This window comes from Parambassis ranga, chromosome 22, assembly GCF_900634625.1.
Source record: "Parambassis ranga chromosome 22, fParRan2.1, whole genome shotgun sequence".
NCBI lineage: Eukaryota > Metazoa > Chordata > Actinopteri > Ambassidae > Parambassis > Parambassis ranga.
The window spans coordinates 5,636,981-5,657,676 of NC_041042.1; the positions used below are offsets into that span (position 1 = coordinate 5,636,981).

At 43.8% G+C, this 20,696-nt stretch overlaps 1 protein-coding gene across 5 annotated transcripts in view; it reads left to right on the forward strand.

The window, feature by feature from the left end:
* The window catches only part of asap2a (ArfGAP with SH3 domain, ankyrin repeat and PH domain 2a), a 42,256-nt gene that overhangs the window by 18,074 nt on the left and 3,486 nt on the right, over positions 1-20,696 (forward strand). For all 5 annotated transcript variants that reach the window (XM_028395045.1, XM_028395044.1, XM_028395048.1 and 2 more), the window contains exons 3-26: positions 3,764-3,909; positions 4,722-4,796; positions 8,857-8,906; positions 11,533-11,662; positions 11,825-11,910; positions 12,014-12,089; positions 12,182-12,268; positions 12,879-12,982; positions 13,360-13,429; positions 13,799-13,886; positions 14,158-14,206; positions 14,461-14,627; positions 15,477-15,610; positions 16,040-16,134; positions 16,283-16,472; positions 16,568-16,653; positions 16,792-16,907; positions 17,311-17,378; positions 17,496-17,603; positions 18,024-18,258; positions 18,766-18,918; positions 19,142-19,247; positions 19,673-19,731; positions 19,990-20,069. In XM_028395045.1, the coding sequence (XP_028250846.1) occupies positions 3,764-3,909; positions 4,722-4,796; positions 8,857-8,906; positions 11,533-11,662; positions 11,825-11,910; positions 12,014-12,089; positions 12,182-12,268; positions 12,879-12,982; positions 13,360-13,429; positions 13,799-13,886; positions 14,158-14,206; positions 14,461-14,627; positions 15,477-15,610; positions 16,040-16,134; positions 16,283-16,472; positions 16,568-16,653; positions 16,792-16,907; positions 17,311-17,378; positions 17,496-17,603; positions 18,024-18,258; positions 18,766-18,918; positions 19,142-19,247; positions 19,673-19,731; positions 19,990-20,069 (2,558 nt within the window). The remainder of the gene's footprint in view (positions 1-3,763; positions 3,910-4,721; positions 4,797-8,856; positions 8,907-11,532; positions 11,663-11,824; positions 11,911-12,013; positions 12,090-12,181; positions 12,269-12,878; positions 12,983-13,359; positions 13,430-13,798; positions 13,887-14,157; positions 14,207-14,460; positions 14,628-15,476; positions 15,611-16,039; positions 16,135-16,282; positions 16,473-16,567; positions 16,654-16,791; positions 16,908-17,310; positions 17,379-17,495; positions 17,604-18,023; positions 18,259-18,765; positions 18,919-19,141; positions 19,248-19,672; positions 19,732-19,989; positions 20,070-20,696) is intronic.

A 20,696-nucleotide genomic window follows, 5' to 3' on the forward strand; every position in this document is an offset into this window, starting at 1 on the left:
CAGCTGTCTGATCCAGACCCCCAAAAGGAACAGCTGGGGAGGGGCACCCTCTGTGTGTGTGTGTGTGTGATGAGGCATGGACACATTCATGTTCTCACTTCACTACACTCCTCAAATATGCATGTACACATGCACAAACTGCCTGTTTGTGGCCAGCAGACTCCCATGACACGACAGACTGCTATCATTTATACAGGTGTACATGCACAGAGTGTACCTACGCCTACCCACCTACAAGTAACAATGAGCTTTATTCATACAAATTAGCACACATAGCAGCTATTTCTATTGACAAGGGCTACAATTTGTTTTCATTATAACCAATCCACTATGGAAAAAAAATCAACTTTACACTAACTTCTGCTTGAAGTTACGTGTTTACATGTAAACACTGCTTCATCTGTACTACTGAGACTGCCCAAAAGGAAACTTACATTAACCAAGGTCACCTTTTCTTATCAGCAATTGTGATGGAGAAGCTGCTCTGTTTTGAATACAACCAAAATACTGCCTGTGTCACCTTTGTGTCTCCAGAACATGAGACATGTACTTAAAAAATGATTATAGTGCAGGAGTTGGCCTCACAGCATTAAGCTTCCTGGTTAATATGGGTCTTATAAATTGACTATATATGTGAGTATGAGTGGCTCCCCTGTAACTCTGACAGGGATAAAGTGGGTTAAGAAAATGGATGTATGAACAATGGTTATATAGCTTATATATGGTGCAAAGCAATCATATGATTATGGCTCCCTATCCCTTCAAAATAATACATACATATATTCAATCTGTCTTCATAAAATATATCCACAGCTAAATTCTAGATGCTGACTCATTGAAGCTCTTGTGCTGTGGTATCTTACCATCTGTATGTTTAGAGAAAGAAAATGAGTTTTACTCATGTTCTCCAGAGAGGATGCTGGGGAGAAAAAGTGTGAATAATGAGACACACAATGGGGCGCTTCACCACCGGCTTCTCTAATACACTCTAGTACACGGCTGGCATGAACGCCGCCGAATTCAAAACCCCGCAGGATATTTTCAGCCATGTCTCGAGGAATAGCAATGATGAGGAGGAGATGTAGAGGAAGGGGAGGGGGGGTGTTGGAGATTTCTTTACTATAGGGATGAAAAATAAACAGTATTTTAGGAGTCATCACTCCAGAGAGAAGCTGAGTAAGCAATGTAAGCTTATACAAAAGGTAAAAGTGAGAATGAAGCTTAGAAATGAGTGAGAGTCCTGTGTTGCTGCAGGGAACTGTCAGCTTGCAGGTTTTCATGAATAAACCAGCAGCAGCAGCAGCATCATCTCAGGAGCAGGAAGGACAGGCCTGCCATACTGCGGAGCAGATAACGAGTGAAGGCAGATGATGAACGCTGTGCTCCAGATGTTGTACGTGTGGGTGTGCAGGATGTTTAGTGGCTGGATCGAGTGTCTATAAGCTGCCTATATATCCATATGATTACACTATGTGTTAAACTACTCCTATCCTCTTTTTTACTTTAATTATCTTTCTCAAACCCTGTGACTCCTTGTCAGGCTAAGTTACACTGCCTTCCCTCAGTGCCGCTGGCCATACTGTGAAGTGGACACAGAGGTGCAGCAGTGTTTTCACAGAGTCCATAGAGAGATATGGAATTGATCTTGGGTCGCCCGCACATTGTGTTAGTGAGTGTTGAACGTCAGACGGCCCGGCCTGATGGAGCCACACGTGACGGAATGAATGTGGGAGAGAGGAAGCAGAGGCCGGCCTGCTGTTTGCTGATTAAACGTTTGTCTGTGTTTGTGTGTGTGTGCATATGCGAGAGATGGAAGAAGCTGCAAAACAAGCTTTTGGGATGTTAGATAATCCTCAGCAGACGCATGGATGGAATCTGTACTTTCTTGTGTGTGCTTCAGGGGTAAGATACAGCAAAGAATGTAAAACGTAGAGTACTAGATATTAGCTGGTGTTTTTTTGTTTCCTGCGGTCAAACTATAGGATTTCTTCTCTCTCTCTCTCTCTCTCTCTCTCTCTCTCTCTTTATTAGATGATAATAAAGCCTGCTCACAAAACTTAGCTCCAAAAAGGAAACATCTACTATTTGGATGAAAGTCTTAAAGTTGTTGCACAGCTTGATGCTCAGGTGTGATGTTCCACTGAAAACTAAAATTGTTGTATTTAAATTAATTTCTTTTTGTCCACATAAGCATTTAAATCTTGATGCTGCAGTTCATTGGATATTCAGCTGCTGACTGTTGGAATTATTGATTGATTGTCCATGAATGATCAATATGTAGAAGCTGGAATACATCATGGATACATCAATAATCAACAATCATTTCCAGTGTCAATGGTGGAGTAAATCCTGGAAGCTCATGTTGTTATTTCTAAAAGAGCCCCTACATACTTCATGTATTGGAAATATCTTCCTGGCGTTTGCAGGTCAACAGTGAATTAGCAGGTAATTTACAGTGTAAACTCTGTAGAAAATGTAGCCTCTCCTTTCTTTCCTGCCACGTTAACTGGCCCAGCATGTCACACAGAGCTTCAAAGCAGCGCTGTACTGTATGCGCCCCATGTGCGTTGTGTTTAGGTCATGTTACAACAAATACACATTTACTCACTGAGCAGCCCCGGAGCGGGATTGCGCTACTTGTCAGCCCTGAATTAGCAGAGCTCTCATGTGCCACTTCAAAAACAACAACAGGGCCACCGCCCTGTCGGCCCGCAGCCTGGCAGGGCCGGGGTAAACAGCAGCCTGTGGGTGTGTGTGTGGTCGGTGTCTGGTGCGTGACAGTGATTGAAGTTTATTACATGCCTGTATGACACATCTCACTGCGAGACTTGTAAAATGCAGAATGGGCTGCTGTTTACTGAAGAGTAGGAAAATCTAGATATGTTAAAGTTATGTTTTTTAAGTTACAAGTTTCTGCTTTTACCACACTTTACATTTTATTTCCAAGTGTCCACCTCTCTCATTTTATGAGCTCATATCAGCGCAGCCTTTTCATCTGATGATATTTTGTGGCTTAAATTAGATTAGTCTCATGTGAGGAAGCCTGCAGGTAGTGACTCAGAGCTTTTCCCTTTTTAATAACATGATTGATATCTCTGCGCCCGAGACATGACCATACTAATCCGTAAACCCGCCACATCAGTGAACCAGTGGCTGCTCTTTTATCTATGCGTGTGTGTGTGTGTTTGGCCTCTGAAAAGCTGAGTCATGATGTGGCAGCAGGTGTCTTTTAGTGTTCATCCAGACTTTTTTCCTTACACCCACAACCTTGGAGCCCCTCCTTCTCCTCTGCCACCCTTCCATCTCTGTTGCTACTCTCTGTAAGTGTCGTCATAGCAACAGTCCCCCTGGTGCCCCATCCCTTGCTCTACCAACATCCCAGTTGCATTATTTGTTATCAGCTGCCTAGTGTGGCATGAAGAGTATTAAGTGGAATCATCTAGGTGTAACCGTGTGGTACATTAGGCTGACTTTAGTCACGCTGTGGGACTTCTGGGACATTCTTGCCACTTGACATCTATCTTGGTAGCACCTTCAAGGCTAACAAGATCCAGGTACCCATCTAAATAAAAAGGAAGGGCAACATAAGCCCAGTACCATTTATCAATACATAGAAGAAACTAGGAACTGTTACAGAAGGAATGGATCACTGTACATGGAAAAGACTATCATATATTATTAATACCCCAGTGATTGGTTTTTGTCATGATCAGAGCATGGACAGACCTTGGCTGATCTCTGTGTGTATGTGTGTGTTTTCCAGCCCACGTAGAGAATGAGGAGCAGTACACTCAGGCCCTGGAGAAGTTCGGAGAAAACTGCGTGTACAGAGACGACCCTGATCTGGGTTCTGCCTTCCTCAAGTTCTCTGTCTTCACCAAGGAGCTCACTGCGCTTTTCAAAAACCTTGTGAGTCTATACACTGCACGTGTGTGTGTGTGTGTGTGTGTGGGTGCGTAGGATGAAAAAATTCCTCTGGGACAAAGAAAGATTTCCATGCTGTCCTTAATTGTCTCTATCCCCCTGAGTCGCCGTGTGTGTTCTCTAACACTGAGCACTCACTCTTGAGCCCAGCTGGAACTTAAAGCCCTGAGGAGGTAGCTCTAGTTTTCCATTGAGGCAGCCAAAGAGCCAGTGCAACGGTAAATATCTGCTGGATCTCTTAAAGCAACGTTTTTGTGTAGAGGACAGAGCTTTATTATAAAAAAAAAAGTAATGTGAGGTCTGTTGCTGTGCTTGGACGCTGTATAACAGGAGCTTGGGGTTTTGTATTAGTGTTATCTCAACGCCTTGTAAAGAAATATGAGCTACTGCCTGACCTGGATGTGAAGATGTAATCTCCAAAAAGCTTTAGTGAGCTCTTGCTTCCTAGATTACATGAGGAGCATTACACACAGAGGCTGCCCTTCATACAGACCTGCAAACATGGGAATTCATTTAGATGGCCAGCTCTTTATGAACACGTATTTCCTGCCAGCAGTCACTGTATTTACCTTATTTTGCTTCTCATCACCATCATTATTTACTGAAGAGCTTTAGGCAGCATACTTTAGTTTGTTTCCTGCATGCACACACACGCACAAGCAGCACACAGGATGCGTAAAGGATTACTTACATCTCAGTGGCGATCGGTGGACCCCCGACTTTCAGTCTCCTGCAGCCTTAAGTCCTCTGATGTAACCTTCTGACTCATATTTGTGCCTCTCTCCGCCCTCCTCCAGTTCCAAAACATGAACAACATCATCACGTTTCCTCTGGACAGCCTGCTGAAAGGAGACCTGAAGGGTGTCAAAGGGGTAAGGCAACCATCATCATAAATACAGCAAAGGGCCACTAACTGTTGTCTCTTATTTTTTTGAGTTGACTATATAATTTTTTATTGTTGTTTAATAATAATAATAATAATAATAAGAAATTATATCCATGAGTAGTGAGGCCTTTTGCTTTATTAGTATGCACAAATCCCATATGATCTGTAACGTGCATTTTTGTGATTGCAACAGCTGACAGGGAAATGCCTTTCATTGATTTTTAAATGCTTGCTCCAGGATTGAAAAGGTAGAGGAGGCCATTTTGAAATTGGCTTTTGATTGGGTACCAAACAACCTTGAAGCTGATTGGTCACAACAAGCAGCTCAATGCCTGGCATGACAGTGTGGTCCCTGAGCTGAGCTGAGTTCTCGCAAGAATCCAGAAAACACACTGCCTCACTTTTCATATTCTTTCAGCACGGTCACATGTGTCCACCAACCAGACTAAACCCAGACATTTGTCATCAATCCGTAATGCAATCATGACTCGTTACTGTCCGCTGCGACCTTTCACTTTCAAACCACATGATTGGCTTCGGTTCCTCTGAGGTATGATACGATTAAGTGAGCTATTATGAGCCTGGTTGCCATGGAGCCACCAGTTGCCCCATGACCCTTGACCACTTTGCTCCATCTCGACCTATGAACTGTTGTCCCCTCGTGTCCTCTCTGTGGCTCTTTTGTGCCTCTTTCGAGCGCAGTGTTTTGTTTTCATTCGTGGTTTCCTCTCTTTGTCTTCTTGTCTCTGTTTTAACACCTCTGCCTCTCTTTCCTTTCCCCCCTCCGCTCACATCTTCAGCACTTACCCACTCACTGCTCATTAGCCCTTGGATGATTCTCATTACCCCACTGACATGGGGCTAATGAGCTGCTGGTTATTTTATACCTCAGGACACACACACACACACATACACACACTCTTCTAAATGTCACCATGGATGTAATGTCACTAAAAGGAAGTAATGGCGAGAAAAGAAAGAAAGAGTCACAGAGAGATGAAGCTGCTTCACTTCCTTTCAAACCTGTTGTTCACATCCACTGCCCAAGGGCTTTTCTTCATCATCCTCCTCCTCTGTCATTATCCTACTTCTTTACTTTTTTTCTGTCCCAGGGGAAGTACCTGTTAGAGAGGGGGGAGCAAGAAAGAGTCCAGACCTGCATGGCAGACTGTTTAGCCTGTAGAGAGAGGAGGGAGGAGAGAAAGATGAAGTAATGAGATGATATAAAAGAGTATCATATTTTAAAGATCAAAGAAATCTATAGAGATCCATGTGTATGGCATTTCTGACAGTTTCTTGTTTTGTTTTTGTATTTATGTCTTTAGGGGTCATGAAATTGGCACAGCTTCAGACGAATATTCCATTCAAATTATTTAGTAGTATTGTATTGTTCCTGGAAAAACCTTGCCCAGTAGTTGGGCGCCTGTTTTCCAGCAGCACTTCAAAGCAACATGTATTCATTGATCAGAAGATGGAACAGACACAAATGTAATACAAAAAGAAAGAAGAACATAACCATAGATCATTTCGTTTTTCCATGTGTACATTTGAAGTTTTTGAGTTTTGCAGCGTTTAGCCACAGCCATAATTCTGATACCTTAAAATCGCCCCCTCGTTCATGCATCTGTGCAGCAGCTACAATAGTTACCAGTCCCTAAATTTGATTTAATTCAGGACTTAATGATTTTCTGATGACCATTGTTCCCTCAGAGCTTGTTAATATTCTGCCAGTGCTGTCTTTGAAAATGAGTGCAATGATATGACCCCGAGGGAGGCAGCTGTTAATGGCTCTATGATTACAGGGCTTCCACCTAGCAACCTGTCACCGCTGTTACTCAGCTAAAAACCCACCATTTTCCACTTCATGTACCTGTGCAGCCACCTTACCATGAGGGAAATGAGGATTTCATGTGTAAAATAAGTCGTTTTTTTTTTAGCTTTCTGTCAGTTTTTACTCCATTTACTCCATTTCCATAGTTACGAAGGTGCTGATGGGGTAAACACCTGGGAAATGATTTTAAAAAGCTTCACTACAGTCAGTCACTGTAAAGGGTGGGGGCTGTGGAAGACCCAGTAGTGTTAATGCTGAAGATAAACACACTCCCACTCAGGGAAAACAGGAAAGTGCTGAGTCCAGGAGAACATTCTGCTAACAGTGGACTTTCAGAGTGGACTCCGGCATGATGTCATGGCTGCGGTCGACCCTCTCCCCCCTCTGCTTATCGATGAGTCTGTGCTTCCAACACACCATGAGTCATATCTGCTCATCAGACACACTGTCTGAATCCTTGCTGTAGCAGAATCTGCAGCATTTGTTTGGAGTGTGTGTGTGTGTCAGTCCAGCAGTGGCTGGACTGACGCCACATTGTGGTTCAGTGGGTCGTGAACACTCAAAACTACCCACTCGTTTTGATAAGATCACATCCCTGTTCACTGATCAGCACTGCTCAAACAAACAAACAAACCACGGTGCACACTCTGTACAGCTGTTGGAAAAAGGTGTGAGGAATGTGCGTCTGTTCCTGGATCTGTGCGGTCGTAGGTAGTAATAGGTGATAAGTTTGCAAATGGAGGCCGTTGTCAAGGCCACAACATACCTCTTCTGCCCTTCAGATTCAGCCAGATGGAGAAACAGGGCGCTAAGAGCTCGTCGATCTCTGAGGGAGTGTTTTGCCCTGTGTCCTGGCCTATTCTGCTCTGCCCTTCCCTGCCCGGACTGCCTGGTATTTTTAGCCATTGTTACCATTTCTCTCCTCTCTGGCTCTGACATTTCCTTCCGCTCACCCTCTCTTTTCTCTCAGACCCTCTCTTGACACACAGTTCATTCTTGTGGCTGCCTCCTGTGTTGCGTGCACACCCTCGTTCACTTTGGGTTTCAGCTTTTTTTTTTTTTTTTTTTTTATATATGGCCTTTTTATACACCCTCTTCAGTCTGGTGGTTTCTGCCCTTGAGTTGGTTGAGTGAATGGCTGAGTGCTCCTTGACTTGGCCCAGGCAGCTTCACTGTGGGGCTGTGGGCTGACAGGTTGAGCCTGCCACGGCTCTGTTGTTGAAGTGTAGGTCAACGGTGGGATCAGTCCCCACTGAAGGCACTAAAGCTTAAAGCTGTTTCCTGACTGAACCAGAAAAATGTCTACTTCTCACTCTTATAGACAGAAATGCAGCAAGATTTAGAGGCTACAAATCTTTGATCTTTTTGAAATCCTTTTTCTAAATGTTCCTGATATTTTAGTAAGTAACAGTTTATTTGGATGAATTTACAGCCAATTGCATCCAGTAATGTCTGCTTTTGTTCGTTCTAATCGCTCATTAATCAGCGCTGCTGCAGCAAGGATGTTGTTTAATCAAGCATTTTGCTCAAGCAGCTGTTGAAAGCGCACCCGTGACAATCAGCGTCGCTGTCATCACTGTGACAACAGACAAGTTAGTGCTTTACAGGTGCCCCCCCCACCCCACCCCTCCTCCAAAAAAGATTAAAAAAAATACAACTGCTTTCCCAAAAACATTCCACCATAACCTCACCCAGACAGCTGTGCGCTGCTCAGCATCTGTGAAGAACATGACTCACACACACACTGTCTAATCCTTTGACAGGTTCTGAGCAGTGAACACTGACATAATGGTAACATCTTAGTGACTCCTTTAAGTGCAGTGGTTGGCGGTTCTATCCCCCACCCTGACTGCATGCCAATGTGTCTTTGGGCATGACATTTAACCCTATGTTGCCCCCAGTGGTTGCGTTCTAGGTGTGTGAATGTGTGTGTGGTTAATGTAAATTTACTATTTACTGGGATATGTAAAGATTTAACAAATAGTGTTACTCTTAGATATAGATCTATATTATTCTGAGCTAAGCCTTTTATCCATTTACTACTATTTATCAATGGACATTGTTGATTGAATGTTCAGTGCAGACGAGAGAAGAAGATAATTTTCTACCTCAAGGCTGATTTTGCAGCCGTTTGTTTTGAACTGTGTTTTTTGACTAATTGATCACATCCCTGACTTATATGTATTGATCCCATTTTGATTGTTTTCTTTTACAGGATCTAAAAAAACCCTTTGACAAAGCCTGGAAGGACTACGAAACAAAAGTGTAAGAATTAAGAAACTTGTATGTGTTTACCATAAATACAGCAGGATGTTTGATGGTTTGTTTTACAATTAAATGAAATTAGAATTGTTGATCCAGTGCTACTTTAAGCTTGCTATTACACCATCTCCAAATATATCAGTAACGGTGTGTTTTTTTGTTAAACTGAAATGTGCGTCCCGTCTCTGTCTGACTTGTCTCGACTAATCACCCCCCCCCCCCCCCCGCCCCCCTCTCTCCCTGTGATTAATATGTCAACACATCTGTGATGGTGTGAATAACCTGCCCGTGCTGTCACCTCACCACCTCCACCGCTGACACACCATTTTCACTGACACTCCTTTGTGACTGTGCATGCACGGAACACATGAGTTTTTATAGCACTTTCATATATTTTACAAGCTGCAAAGGACATTCTTTACTGAAAGGGTAATACATCTTCTCTCCACGCCGTTTCTGATCGAGCAGTACAGACTTTGTACCGACATCGAGAGCTCATCTGGATGCTGTGTGACTGTTTCCGACCGTTTCCCGACTTATTCTTATATTTTAACTCTATTGATGGCAAACACAGGCCGTCAATAGAGTCCATTTTTACTGCCTGATTGGAAAACTAGCCCTCCCACTTTTTTTTTTGTTTTAATCTGGTCGTTTCTGTGATCTCTCTGCTGCCTGTTCTTTCACAGACACAAAGAGATAAAAGTGTTTGGCTAAACAGCATACATTTCTAATTCCCTTATTTGATTTAAGAGCCCTTTGCATCCAACTCCTGAGTTTGATCTGTTTCCACCACAGAATATCATTTCATGCTGTTTATTCAGGAAGCGATTTAAGACGTTTTATCCTCAGTTTAAACACAGAATGTATCGCTTTCTGAACCGACAGCACTGAAAGTGAAGCCCCACCATCAGTTGAGCGACTGTCCGTTTGGCTGGCGGCCAAACAGCCTGGCTAACATGTGTCTCTCTATTAGTCGCAGCCCTGATGATGCTGTAATGCTGTCTGGGCTGAAGATTCATGTGCAGACAAAGGGCCAGCAGTGTGTTCTCAATAAAACTTAATTTGGAATGTTCCTGTAGGCCAAACGGCGAGTTTTACACAAAAATTGAAAGCTGCTGGAAGTTATTGTTTTAGCTTACTTTAATCACTCATTTAAAACAGTATATTTAATAGCACATTAGTGTACTTGCAGAAGTAAATGGAATCATTTATATTCACTTCCAAAGTGGTGCCCACATCATGCTTTGTGATGTTTGACATGTTAAAGAATGCACCTGCTGCTTTCTTGCCAGGAGTTTGATGAGGAAAATTTCCACCACTACCTACGTCTGCTGGTCAAATATAAAGCAGCAGCTTTGAGATGGTTTGATTACCATAATAAGTAGAGATGTGGGTAAAAGGTGAGCATGTGGGACAATTTCATATCAAAATCTAGAGGCTGTAAACAATACACATTTGATTTGGGACCAGTTCTTGGAATGGGTGTGCTGGTGTGTGGAGCCAATATTTCACTGTAAACAGCATGAAATTTACCAACTCTATCCAAGCCTCAGCATCTGCCGTGGAGGATTGTATCTCTGCAGTGGTAGCTCCAGGCTGCAGCTGCTGCAGGGGGGGCAGCTCTGCTCTCAGATACAAAAAATTAGCACAGATTGATTTAACAGTAGATCAATAATCTTCGGTAAGAATGTAATTTGGTTAGTTACTGTACCTGGGAGGGTCTTCTCTTCATACTCTTGGCAACAAATGTGATCAAATGTGTGTATTTCCTATAATGTTGAACTACTCCTTTCAAAATGTATGCCTAAATGCGTTTTGTTATTTATGTATACAACACTGTTAAACATCAGGATCAAGATCTGCCTTGATGCACATGAACCAGGATGAACAGCTCTTAAACAGCTCACACACACACACACGCTCATATGTCTCTCTGACAGTGAACAACCTGCTGCATCATGTAGGTGTAGGGAATATGCTGTGAGAAAATGCAGCATATAGAAAAGAATGACCTGCTGCATGGAATGGTGCCTCCCCTCCTTCCTTTGTGTGTTGTGTTTTTTGTGTTTTGCCTGCAAGAGATGCAGAATAACTGTGAAAAATCAGCCCTGATTACTGGTTGTCAGGAAACTTGCCACATGTAATATAATCACAATGCAATCCACAAAAGCTACGCGTAATCATCCTTAATCATCTGTAAGATGTTAATGCTTACAACGTAAACAAAAACATGTGCTCATGGATTTCTTTTGTGGGGCTCAGGGGATGTGGATTGCTAAAATAAACCACCCCTACTGATCCACATCTGCTTTCTTATCCCTTCTCCTTTATGTTCTGGTCTCATTTGCCAGTGCTTGATTTTTGTAAACAATCTTTATGCTAATTACGTAACCCTCCCTATGCTCTCAGCGCAGTTTAATTCCCAGTGATATCAATAAAAATCAATGCAATGAGCCATTCACTTCATTTCCCCTCTGCTGTTAGTGTAGGATCCTCCATTAAAGCTGCTCATCCAGACACCTTCAGGGCTGATTTTTTTTTTTACACAGTATGTTTAACATCTGTGTATTTGTTGTGCTGTTTCCGACGTGGCGTGCTCTTTGACCCCTGTGATGTCACTTCCTGCCAGCACCAAGATAGAGAAGGAGAAGAAGGAGCATGCGAGGCAGCACGGTATGATCAGGACAGAAATCAGCGGGGCGGAGATTGCAGAGGAAATGGAGAAAGAGAGGAGATTCTTCCAGCTGCAGATGTGCGAGGTTAGTCAGACTGATGACTGACAGGCTGTCTGAAAACTTCTTTTCTTTGAAGTGCCTTGATATGGGATGAAAAGGCTGTATATGTTAAAGACTGGTTGCCGTTCCCTCCAACTGACCCCACTCTGACCCTCCTGCCTGGATCTGTATTCAATCTGTTTACAGTACCTCCTCAAAGTCAACGAGATCAAAATCAAGAAGGGTGTGGATCTGCTTCAGAACCTCATCAAGTACTTCCACGCGCAGTGCAAGTAAGACGTGCAAATGAATGACACAATAAACGTATCGTTCATATCTTTCTACATCAAAACAATGTATTAAATCAGGGATTAAGCCGTTGTGTCTCCTCTTCAGTTTCTTTCAGGATGGTCTAAAAGCCGTGGACAACCTGAAACCTTCCATAGAAAAACTGGCCACAGATCTGCACACGGTCAGCTCATGAGCAGCCACGGAAACTTCATCTCTCTCTTCTCACGTGCTCATCATCATTTCTTTACTCTTTCTCTCCTGTTTTTCTAACAGATAAAGCAGGTGCAGGATGAAGAGAGGAAGCAGCTGACTCAGTTACGAGAGGTCCTCAAGTCAGCACTACAGGTGGAGCAGAAGGAGGTAACACACACACACACACACACAAGGTCCTCTGTGTCCTTTCAATGTCAAAAAGCATGTCAGTGAAATATCACATGTTAATCTGTACTTCCTGTAATGATTAGATGAGATAATCTCCTACACACTCCCACACACACTAATGTAAACATAAACGTGTTGTTTTCTTCTCTCCTCTGCTGCCTCCATCTTTTTGTGAAACAAGTCTAGGAGAGTAAGTGGAAAAAAAAACATTTTCTGTGTTCACTGTGCTGTTGTATCTCTCGCTGAGGTTTTGTTTTTAAAGGCAGATAGTCTGTGTTTTGCTTTAAATGTTTTGGTGCTTAGGTTTGTCTTTACATTTTCAATGGGGAAAAGTCAGAGCTGGTCCTCCAGTGTTATCCTGTCGGTTGTGTGTGCGTCTGCTGATAACAGCAGCACACATAAAGCCTCACAGCACTGGAGCCTTCAGAAGTCATCCTCAGTTTCCTGAAGGGAAATGACATCACTCGAGATGTTTTGCAGCCATAGATGGATTTCCAAGAGCAATTTTACCCCTCTGTAGTTCTCATTTGCCTTTTTTCCTATGTGCACTTCTTCTTTTAACACCTCCCTTCTGTTTCCCCCCCCCCAGGATTCACAGGTGCGACAGAGCACCACCTACAGCCTGCACCAGCCGCAGGGGAACAAAGAGCACGGCACAGAGCGCAGCGGGTACCTTTACAAGAAGAGTGATGGGTGAGTTTATGGAGAGGGTGGACAAAGATCAGATGTAGAAAGAAAGCAATGATGACAGCAGCTCTTGTTTGTTTGTTTGTTTATTAGGAAAAATTGAGTCTTTCAAAATAGAATGAAATCAAAACATTCTTCTATTGACTCTGTGTCATGAATAAAGTGTGTTAATTCCCCTTCTAACATGTGATCATAATAAACATTTTGTGAAATGTTATATAAGTTCACTGAACTATTGAGAAGGTGTCTGTGGGCTGCATCCTGTTGAAGGACACCTTCTATGAAGTCATGACCTTTATAGACTGCAGAGGTTTTTCATTGCATTTTGGGATGTTTTGGGATCAAAAAGGGTGATACTAACCACCATGTGTGCTTTCTTACAGGCTGAGGAAAGTGTGGCAGAAGAGAAAGTGCACAGCAAAGAACGGATACCTCACCATCTCACACGGCACAGTAAGCAAAACTGCTAAAAACTCAAGATCTTTGTGTCTGTGTGTGTGTGTGTGTGTGTGTGTGAATGTCGTTACACACATTTCTCCTGCTACCTTGCCAGTTATAAGCTTCATCCATTACCTATGAACTACTACAGAGACCACAGGCCAAATAAGCTTCCTTCCCTCATCGCGGCTTCAGTGAAGTCTGCTCGTTCCTATGTTAAGATGTAGCTCTGGCCTGGTTTGTCTCACAAATGTTTCATTTGGCTCCAGCAGCAGGCAGATAAAATACCACACTATCACTCACAACTTATGTTGTCTTTTCTCTCACCCTCTGCCCCCCCCCCCTTTTTTTTTTGTCCTTCACATCTGCCTCTCTCTATGGCAGGCTAACCGGCCGCCAGCGAAACTCAACCTGCTAACCTGCCAGGTGAAACACAACCCCGAAGAGAAGCGGAGCTTTGACCTCATATCACGTAAGTCCCACCTCTTTTCCCAAATTCTGTGCTCAAACAGCAGTGTAGAAAGAAGAAGCGGATTTTAAAAGGACAGTGGCGGCGACTCTTAATGATGCTTTAGACTTCTTAGCTGATTCCCTTCTGAAGTCAGAAACAGCTGTGCCTCCAGTCTGCCCTTCCAGTAGATGACTCTGATGCCCTCTGCAGGGAATCACTCCGAGCTTTTACTACACATGACTCTCTCCTGTCTCTCCTCCACGTTCTGTCATTCTCTCCTTTTTTCTTTTAGATGACAGAACGTATCACTTTCAAGCTGAGGACGACCAGGACTGTCAGATGTAAGTGCCTGTTCCTTCCTGCCTGAGTGCATCCTGTTTACCACCTCCACTGCTTTCCACACACTTCCTACCTCACACCCAGTCTGCTGCTTGGCCTTGTCTTTACCTCCCGCCTCCTTTCCATTAACTGCTATTTCCTCTCAGTTCCTTTCTTCTGTGGTTGCTCCCATTCTTACAGTGCGCCTCAGCCTACTTTCTCCCTCTTTTCCTCTGTCATTACTCTCGTGTCACGCCTTCTCTCCCCTGTTCTGCAGATGGATCTCGGTGCTGCAGAACAGTAAGGAGGAGGCGTTAAATCAGGCGTTTAAAGGGGACCATCATGTCGGCGAGAACAACATTGTGCAGGAGCTGACCAAGGCGATCCTGGGAGAAGTGAAGAGGATGACAGGAAATGATGTGTGCTGTGACTGCGGAGCTCCCAGTGAGTGTTTGTGTGCTGCACAGCAACATATTCATGTCTGATTCACAACAACAAGTCTCTGCTGTTGAGCGAGACCGTTTATCATGGTTGGGATTTGAGGTTTTGTAGAAATAAAGAAATGAGTCTCGGCTCTTGGGAGTTTATTAAATTCCTCCTAATGTGCCTAAGCTTTCTTTTCTCAACTGAGAGAGGTGCTGAGCACATTTTACACACCATAGCACAGCAGCAGGTAGCTCCATTAATTATTTAAATCTTCCGACACGGGCACAGGATCAGTCAGGATAAGTCCGTGTCTGTTCGTGACTCCTATATTGCAAGAAATTCCACAAATCCTGCAATGGAGAGGAGCCAAAAAGACAGAAAACCCTTGTCCCTTGTCCGTGGTTCCTGACTCTGCCGACGTAGTCATATGTCTGCTGGCGCATCCTAAAGCAAATTTAAAATCCCTGAGACAAATAAAGGAAAATAATTTTCTACCTAGAAGCAAATCAGAAATGTGCACCTATGCTTTTGGGAAAATGTTTGCAGTAATATAATATATGCAGGTATTGTAATGTATGCAAAAAGCATTGAATCCACTCCTCAACTTAAAAATTACTTTTCCCTCCAGATATTTTCTTAATCGCTGTGAAATATCCACCTCCTACACACGCACATATACCCTCACATGCTCAGCTTGGTCACTTTCCTCTGACGTTGTGTGATAGTTAAAGCCCCTCAGGCAGCTGTTAAATTTCCAGCGCCCTCAGTTTTCCACAAGGACACATCAAAGTCCAGAAATACATTCTGTCACTCATATTTATGGCTTCCTCTTTTTATTTTATTGATAACCATCTATTTTTTTGCCAGACCCGACATGGCTCTCCACCAACCTGGGCATCCTCACCTGTATTGAATGTTCGGGGATCCACAGGGAGCTGGGAGTCCACTACTCTCGGATCCAGTCCCTCACACTGGATGTCCTCAGCACCTCAGAGCTCTTGGTAAATCAGATAATAATAATCACTGGATCACCGTGAGGTTTTCAGGATAAATTTGGCAAAGAGAAGCGTGGGTTTGGTTTGAAGGGAGGTACGATGAGGAGAAACGTAAATCAAGGACGGAACACTGTAGCAGCCTCGGCCTCATTCTTCTCCTCCTGGATGTCTCCACACTCAGCATAGCTGAGATTTTGTTTGGCTTTCCTAATCAGCGTTTGGTGCAAAGATTTACTGCCTGTGGGACTGTTGGGATTAAATGCTTCCAGTCCTGATTGCTTTCCTTGGTGTTAAGACGCCAGTCATGTTGGCCACAACCCAACCGGCGCTTACACTTCAGGATGTGTGTGTGTGTGTGATTTGAACTGTTGAATTAATGAAGCACTGGAAATGACACTCAACTAGTTTTAATATATGTGTGTGTGTGCTTCACAGCTGGCCAAGAATGTGGGGAATGCTGGCTTTAATGAAATCATGGAGGCTGGTTTAGGTGCTGAAAATGTGGTGAAACCCAACCCAGCCAGTGACATGTAAGTAACCCCTCCAACCTCATTCTTACACAAACACTCTCTCCATCCCCTCATCCATATCCCCATCTCACCTCGTCTCACTTTACCACAGTTTGATCAAACACACCATCGTCTTGCAGCTGTAACAGAACATCTGTGTCTCCACCAGGCAGGCGAGGAAAGACTTCATCACAGCCAAGTACACTGAGAAGCGTTTCGCCAGGAAGAAGTGTCCCGACACGGCGTCGCGGCTCCACACACTCTGTGACGCGGTGAAGGCTCGCGACATCTTCTCCCTCATACAGGTCTACGCAGAGGGAGTCGACCTCATGGAGCCCATACCTCTGGCCAACGGACACGTCAGTACACAAAGATTTTACCCACAACCTGTGGGTTTCCATTGTGATTTCTCTACCATGACAAAGTGACATATTCTGAGTACATGTTGATGCAGGAACAAGGGGAGACGGCTCTTCATCTCGCAGTGAGGCTGGTGGACAGAACGTCTCTTCACATCGTCGACTTCCTCACTCAGAACAGGTAAACACAGAAGGCATACAGAAGTCTGATGCTGACCCGTCTTTGCAGACAAAACCATAATAAAAGCAGCATTAGAGATATGATGGGTATCAGTGAATTTAAGGGTTTTTCTTCTCTCTTGTCTGTGTCTATTGAAAGTTTAAATTTGGATAAGCAGACAGCCAAAGGCAGCACAGCACTGCACTACTGCTGCCTGACCGACAACAGTGAATGTCTGAAGCTGCTGCTGCGGGGGAAGGCCTCCATAGAGATCGGTAAGGAAACACACCAGCAGCAAACAATACAGCTGTGGTGCGTTCACTCACTGCCCTTTTGTTTTTTTATCTGTCTTTTTAAAGTGAAAGAAATACTGGATTTTAACATTGGACATGTGTGCAGTCTGTCCGTCTTTTTTTCTCACACACACACATCCTTGCTTGTCAAAGTCTAGTTCCCAGGAGTTCCCGCCTCATTAAAAACAAACCATCCCAAGTTTTTCCTCACAACACTAAGCCAGATAACAGACTCAGAGAAAAAGAGGACACAGAGAGAGCTGCTCGGTGTGGGAAACACTTTAATTACACATTTCTCATGTCAGGGTGAACAAGGAGGAAAGAAAATGGGCTGTGTGTTTGTGCTGCAGCAGTGATTATATGTTTCTGTTGTTTTCCCGTGCAGCTAATGAGGCCGGGGAGACACCGCTGGATATCGCTCGAAGGCTCAAACACCTACAGTGTGAGGAGCTGGTGAGCTCACTATGTTTAGACCAGGCGTATGCCTGCAAGCAAAAAAAGCTCAGGTACCCTGCAAGAACTGTCTGTCATCTGTGTTTGTGTGCGATTTTCTTTTTTTTTTATATACAGTTAAACCAAGCGCTGGCAGGAAAATTCAACGCCCACGTGCACGTCGAGTATGAATGGTGCCTGCAGCATGAAGACCTGGATGAGAGTGACGAGGATCTGGATGAGAAGGTGCGCGACAGTGTAGGGAATTAATGAATGATTGTATTTTTTTTAGTGTATGAAAGAGTGCACGACATGACAAAAAAATGTGGATAAAAAAAAAAAAACAAAGACGGTTATTAAAGAAAGAAAAACAGGCACAAACAAGCAGAAAAGCTTTGAAGTATTTATGCATTTTTTTAGCTGATAAACAAGATCATTTGTTTCTAAAAATAAAAAGCTGAACCATTATTATTTCTTCTATTCTTTCTTACTTTTTTTGTACTTTTTGTTCCAGTCCCACTGGGTTCTCAGTGTATTTGTTGCCTGAAAGAGTGCATTACAACCTTAACACCACAGAAATCTTAATGACATTAAGTCATGTAGTTTTTTTTTTTTCCATTACATGTGACCCTCCCTCTGACCCTCCCGCCCCTTTTCTTTCTTCAGCCGAGCCCTCATCGGAGAGACGAGCGCCCAGTCAGCTGTTACGCCCCGAGCAGTAACTCCCACCACCAGTCCAGCCTGGGCTCCGCGGGCCGTGACGCCGCAAGCCTCACTAAGGACAAGCAGCGGCCTTACATGCCCAGCTTGGTCAATAACGAGACTTATGGCACAATTCTAAACACCAACACCTCTCAGCCCTCCACCACCTCCGCTCCACCCCTGCCGCCAAGGAACCTGGGTAAGAGTCAGGATAAGAGTTTGAGGTCAAAGTGGAATATATCTGTTTGAGTGAATAGATTACAAAATCACAGTCCAGATAACCCTGATGACCTCTCTGACCTGAAGATGGCCTCCTGGCCTGTAGTGGGTATGTGCTATGTAATCTTAATTCAATGTGCAGGTCTGAGTGGACATTATGGCCCAATTTGGTGACAGCTTTTCCAAAAGGTTTGTTTAAAGTTTGTAGCTTAACCGATGTGTGACAAGATCAGTCTTTAATACCCTTAGTGGCAGTCTGGAGTGCTGCCAACAGAAGGCAGAGAAACCCACCCCACCTCACCTCGCTGCAGCCCCCCGGCTCAGCATTGTGCACATTCCCTCTCCTCTCATTAACTGTCGCTCTCAATTACACTGAAATGAAAACGACTTGACTTTATAATGGATGCTGGTTCTGGCAAAGTGTGCTGCATTCTCTCTGTCTCAGTTTTTTTTTTTTTAATAATCACTTCTCCTTTTCCTCTCTCAGTCCAGTTATCCGGTCTGGGAGGAATCAGTCAGCCCTCGGTGTCCAGCAGCTGGAAGCCAGGTTCTTTAGACCTGGGTGGTCGACAGAGGTCGTCTTCAGACCCCCCTAACATGCACCCTCCTGTCCCCCCAATTAGACTCACTTCAACTGGAGGTATAGAGTCCAGTTTTGCAATTTGTCTGATTACGTGCTTAATATTTGTAAAGCTGCTTTGGAAGGTAAAATTCAGTGAAAGCTTGCAAGCACGTATAGTTTTTATAGATGTGGAGCTCATGGGGTAGTAAACATTTAATTGGAAGGTGTGAAAATGTTTAATGTTTATATTCAACAGATTCTTTTACATGGACAAAAATGCATCCCAATCACTGTGTTTCAGGTCTTGGTCTCGCTCCTGTAGCAAAGATGGAAGCCATGAGCATACAGTCCAAGTCGAGTCAGGGGCCTCTGGGGTCCCGTGCTGTGCCGCCTAAATCTCCTGCAGGGTAAGACTGTTAACACACATACAGTGCATGCTGATTATATTTTCGCTGCAGAAATGAACCGCACGTCAATAACGACGTAAAACACTGAGTTCACCAGATTGTTCTCTGCTTTATTATCTTCATGCCCCGGGGTTGTACATCTCACTGTTCTAAATGTCTGTCTTGTAATGTGCTGTTTGTTTCCCATAAGCAATGGGAATACATGGCTGCTGTTTAGCCGCTTCATTAGCTTCCAGGCTAAGCTCTGCGGTCGAGCCAGACAAGTAATAACTCTCTCCACAGTCGCCCCTTTTGTCTTTTTATCTCCCACAGGCGTGAGAGTAGACTGTCATCATAAATCAGTAACAGAGCTGCTAAGAGCCTCGGAGAGTTCTCTGTGTCTTTATTACTCTGTGATGGAAGCACATTTTTAATTTATTTTTCAGCAATGACAAAAGCTTCAGCAGAGGACCTCTAAACCGGACCGGATCTATTGAAAGAGCAGGTGAGAGAAACTTCCCAGAAGGTTGCATGCAAGTTTTTAATGCATGCAAGCATCAGAAATGTGGGTTTTTGGGCAGAGGGAGGGGGGGGGTTAATGAAGTAGATGCCCTCTCCTGTAATCAGGTGGATTTTAACAGGGTGTTTAAACACCTATTTTACCTACACTTGTGTGACTTCTGTAACTATTTTAGTGCAGATTCTGGGTTTCTGAAAATGCGTGTTGTTGTCATTGTGATATAATTTCCTTTTCCTGTTCCAGCTAAAGAAGTGCCAGGAAGTCCTCAGAACTCCATCAGTCAGTCCCTGCCTCCAGCTCCGATACCAAGAAAGGCCTACTCAGTGAGTCCCCTATCATCCAGACTGTACTTTATTTATTCTGTCTGTTCTACGGATTCATCACCAGTTTCTTGTCCAAATCGTGTATTGTTCTCTTATTAGTGTCATGGAATTCTCTCCACTGTTGTTTTAGAGTTACTTGTGCAGTAAATTTCCTTCCTGTATACCGTGCTTTGGCCCGGAGCCTCCTTCCTCTTTTGAATGGAGAAGCCGTGTAGCTCGGAGTGTAGATTTATGGTCTTTTAATTCATGAACACTGTCGGTCACAGTGCAGAATTTCAGGCAGCAGTTTCTTTGCCGAACACTTCCACTATACAACAAACCGCTCCACTTTACCTCAGTTGTAAGACTTTACAACAAAGGTGCCTCAATATAAAACAATGGAAGCCGGGCTTCGTCCTCAGTGTAAATGTCCAGCAGAGCCTGGGATTTCGTTGGGGTAGCTTTTGTATTGCAAGGGCACAAGAGATGAGTAGGTGGATAAGAAGGGAGACTTGGCTTATTATGCTACAGATGAAGTCCAAATTGTGACACCTTGAATGTGCTGATAACAGGGCTGGAAAGGCACCTTCTGACACAGTTCTGTGTCATTAAGAATGATGGATTAAACAGTAACACCACAATGACTCC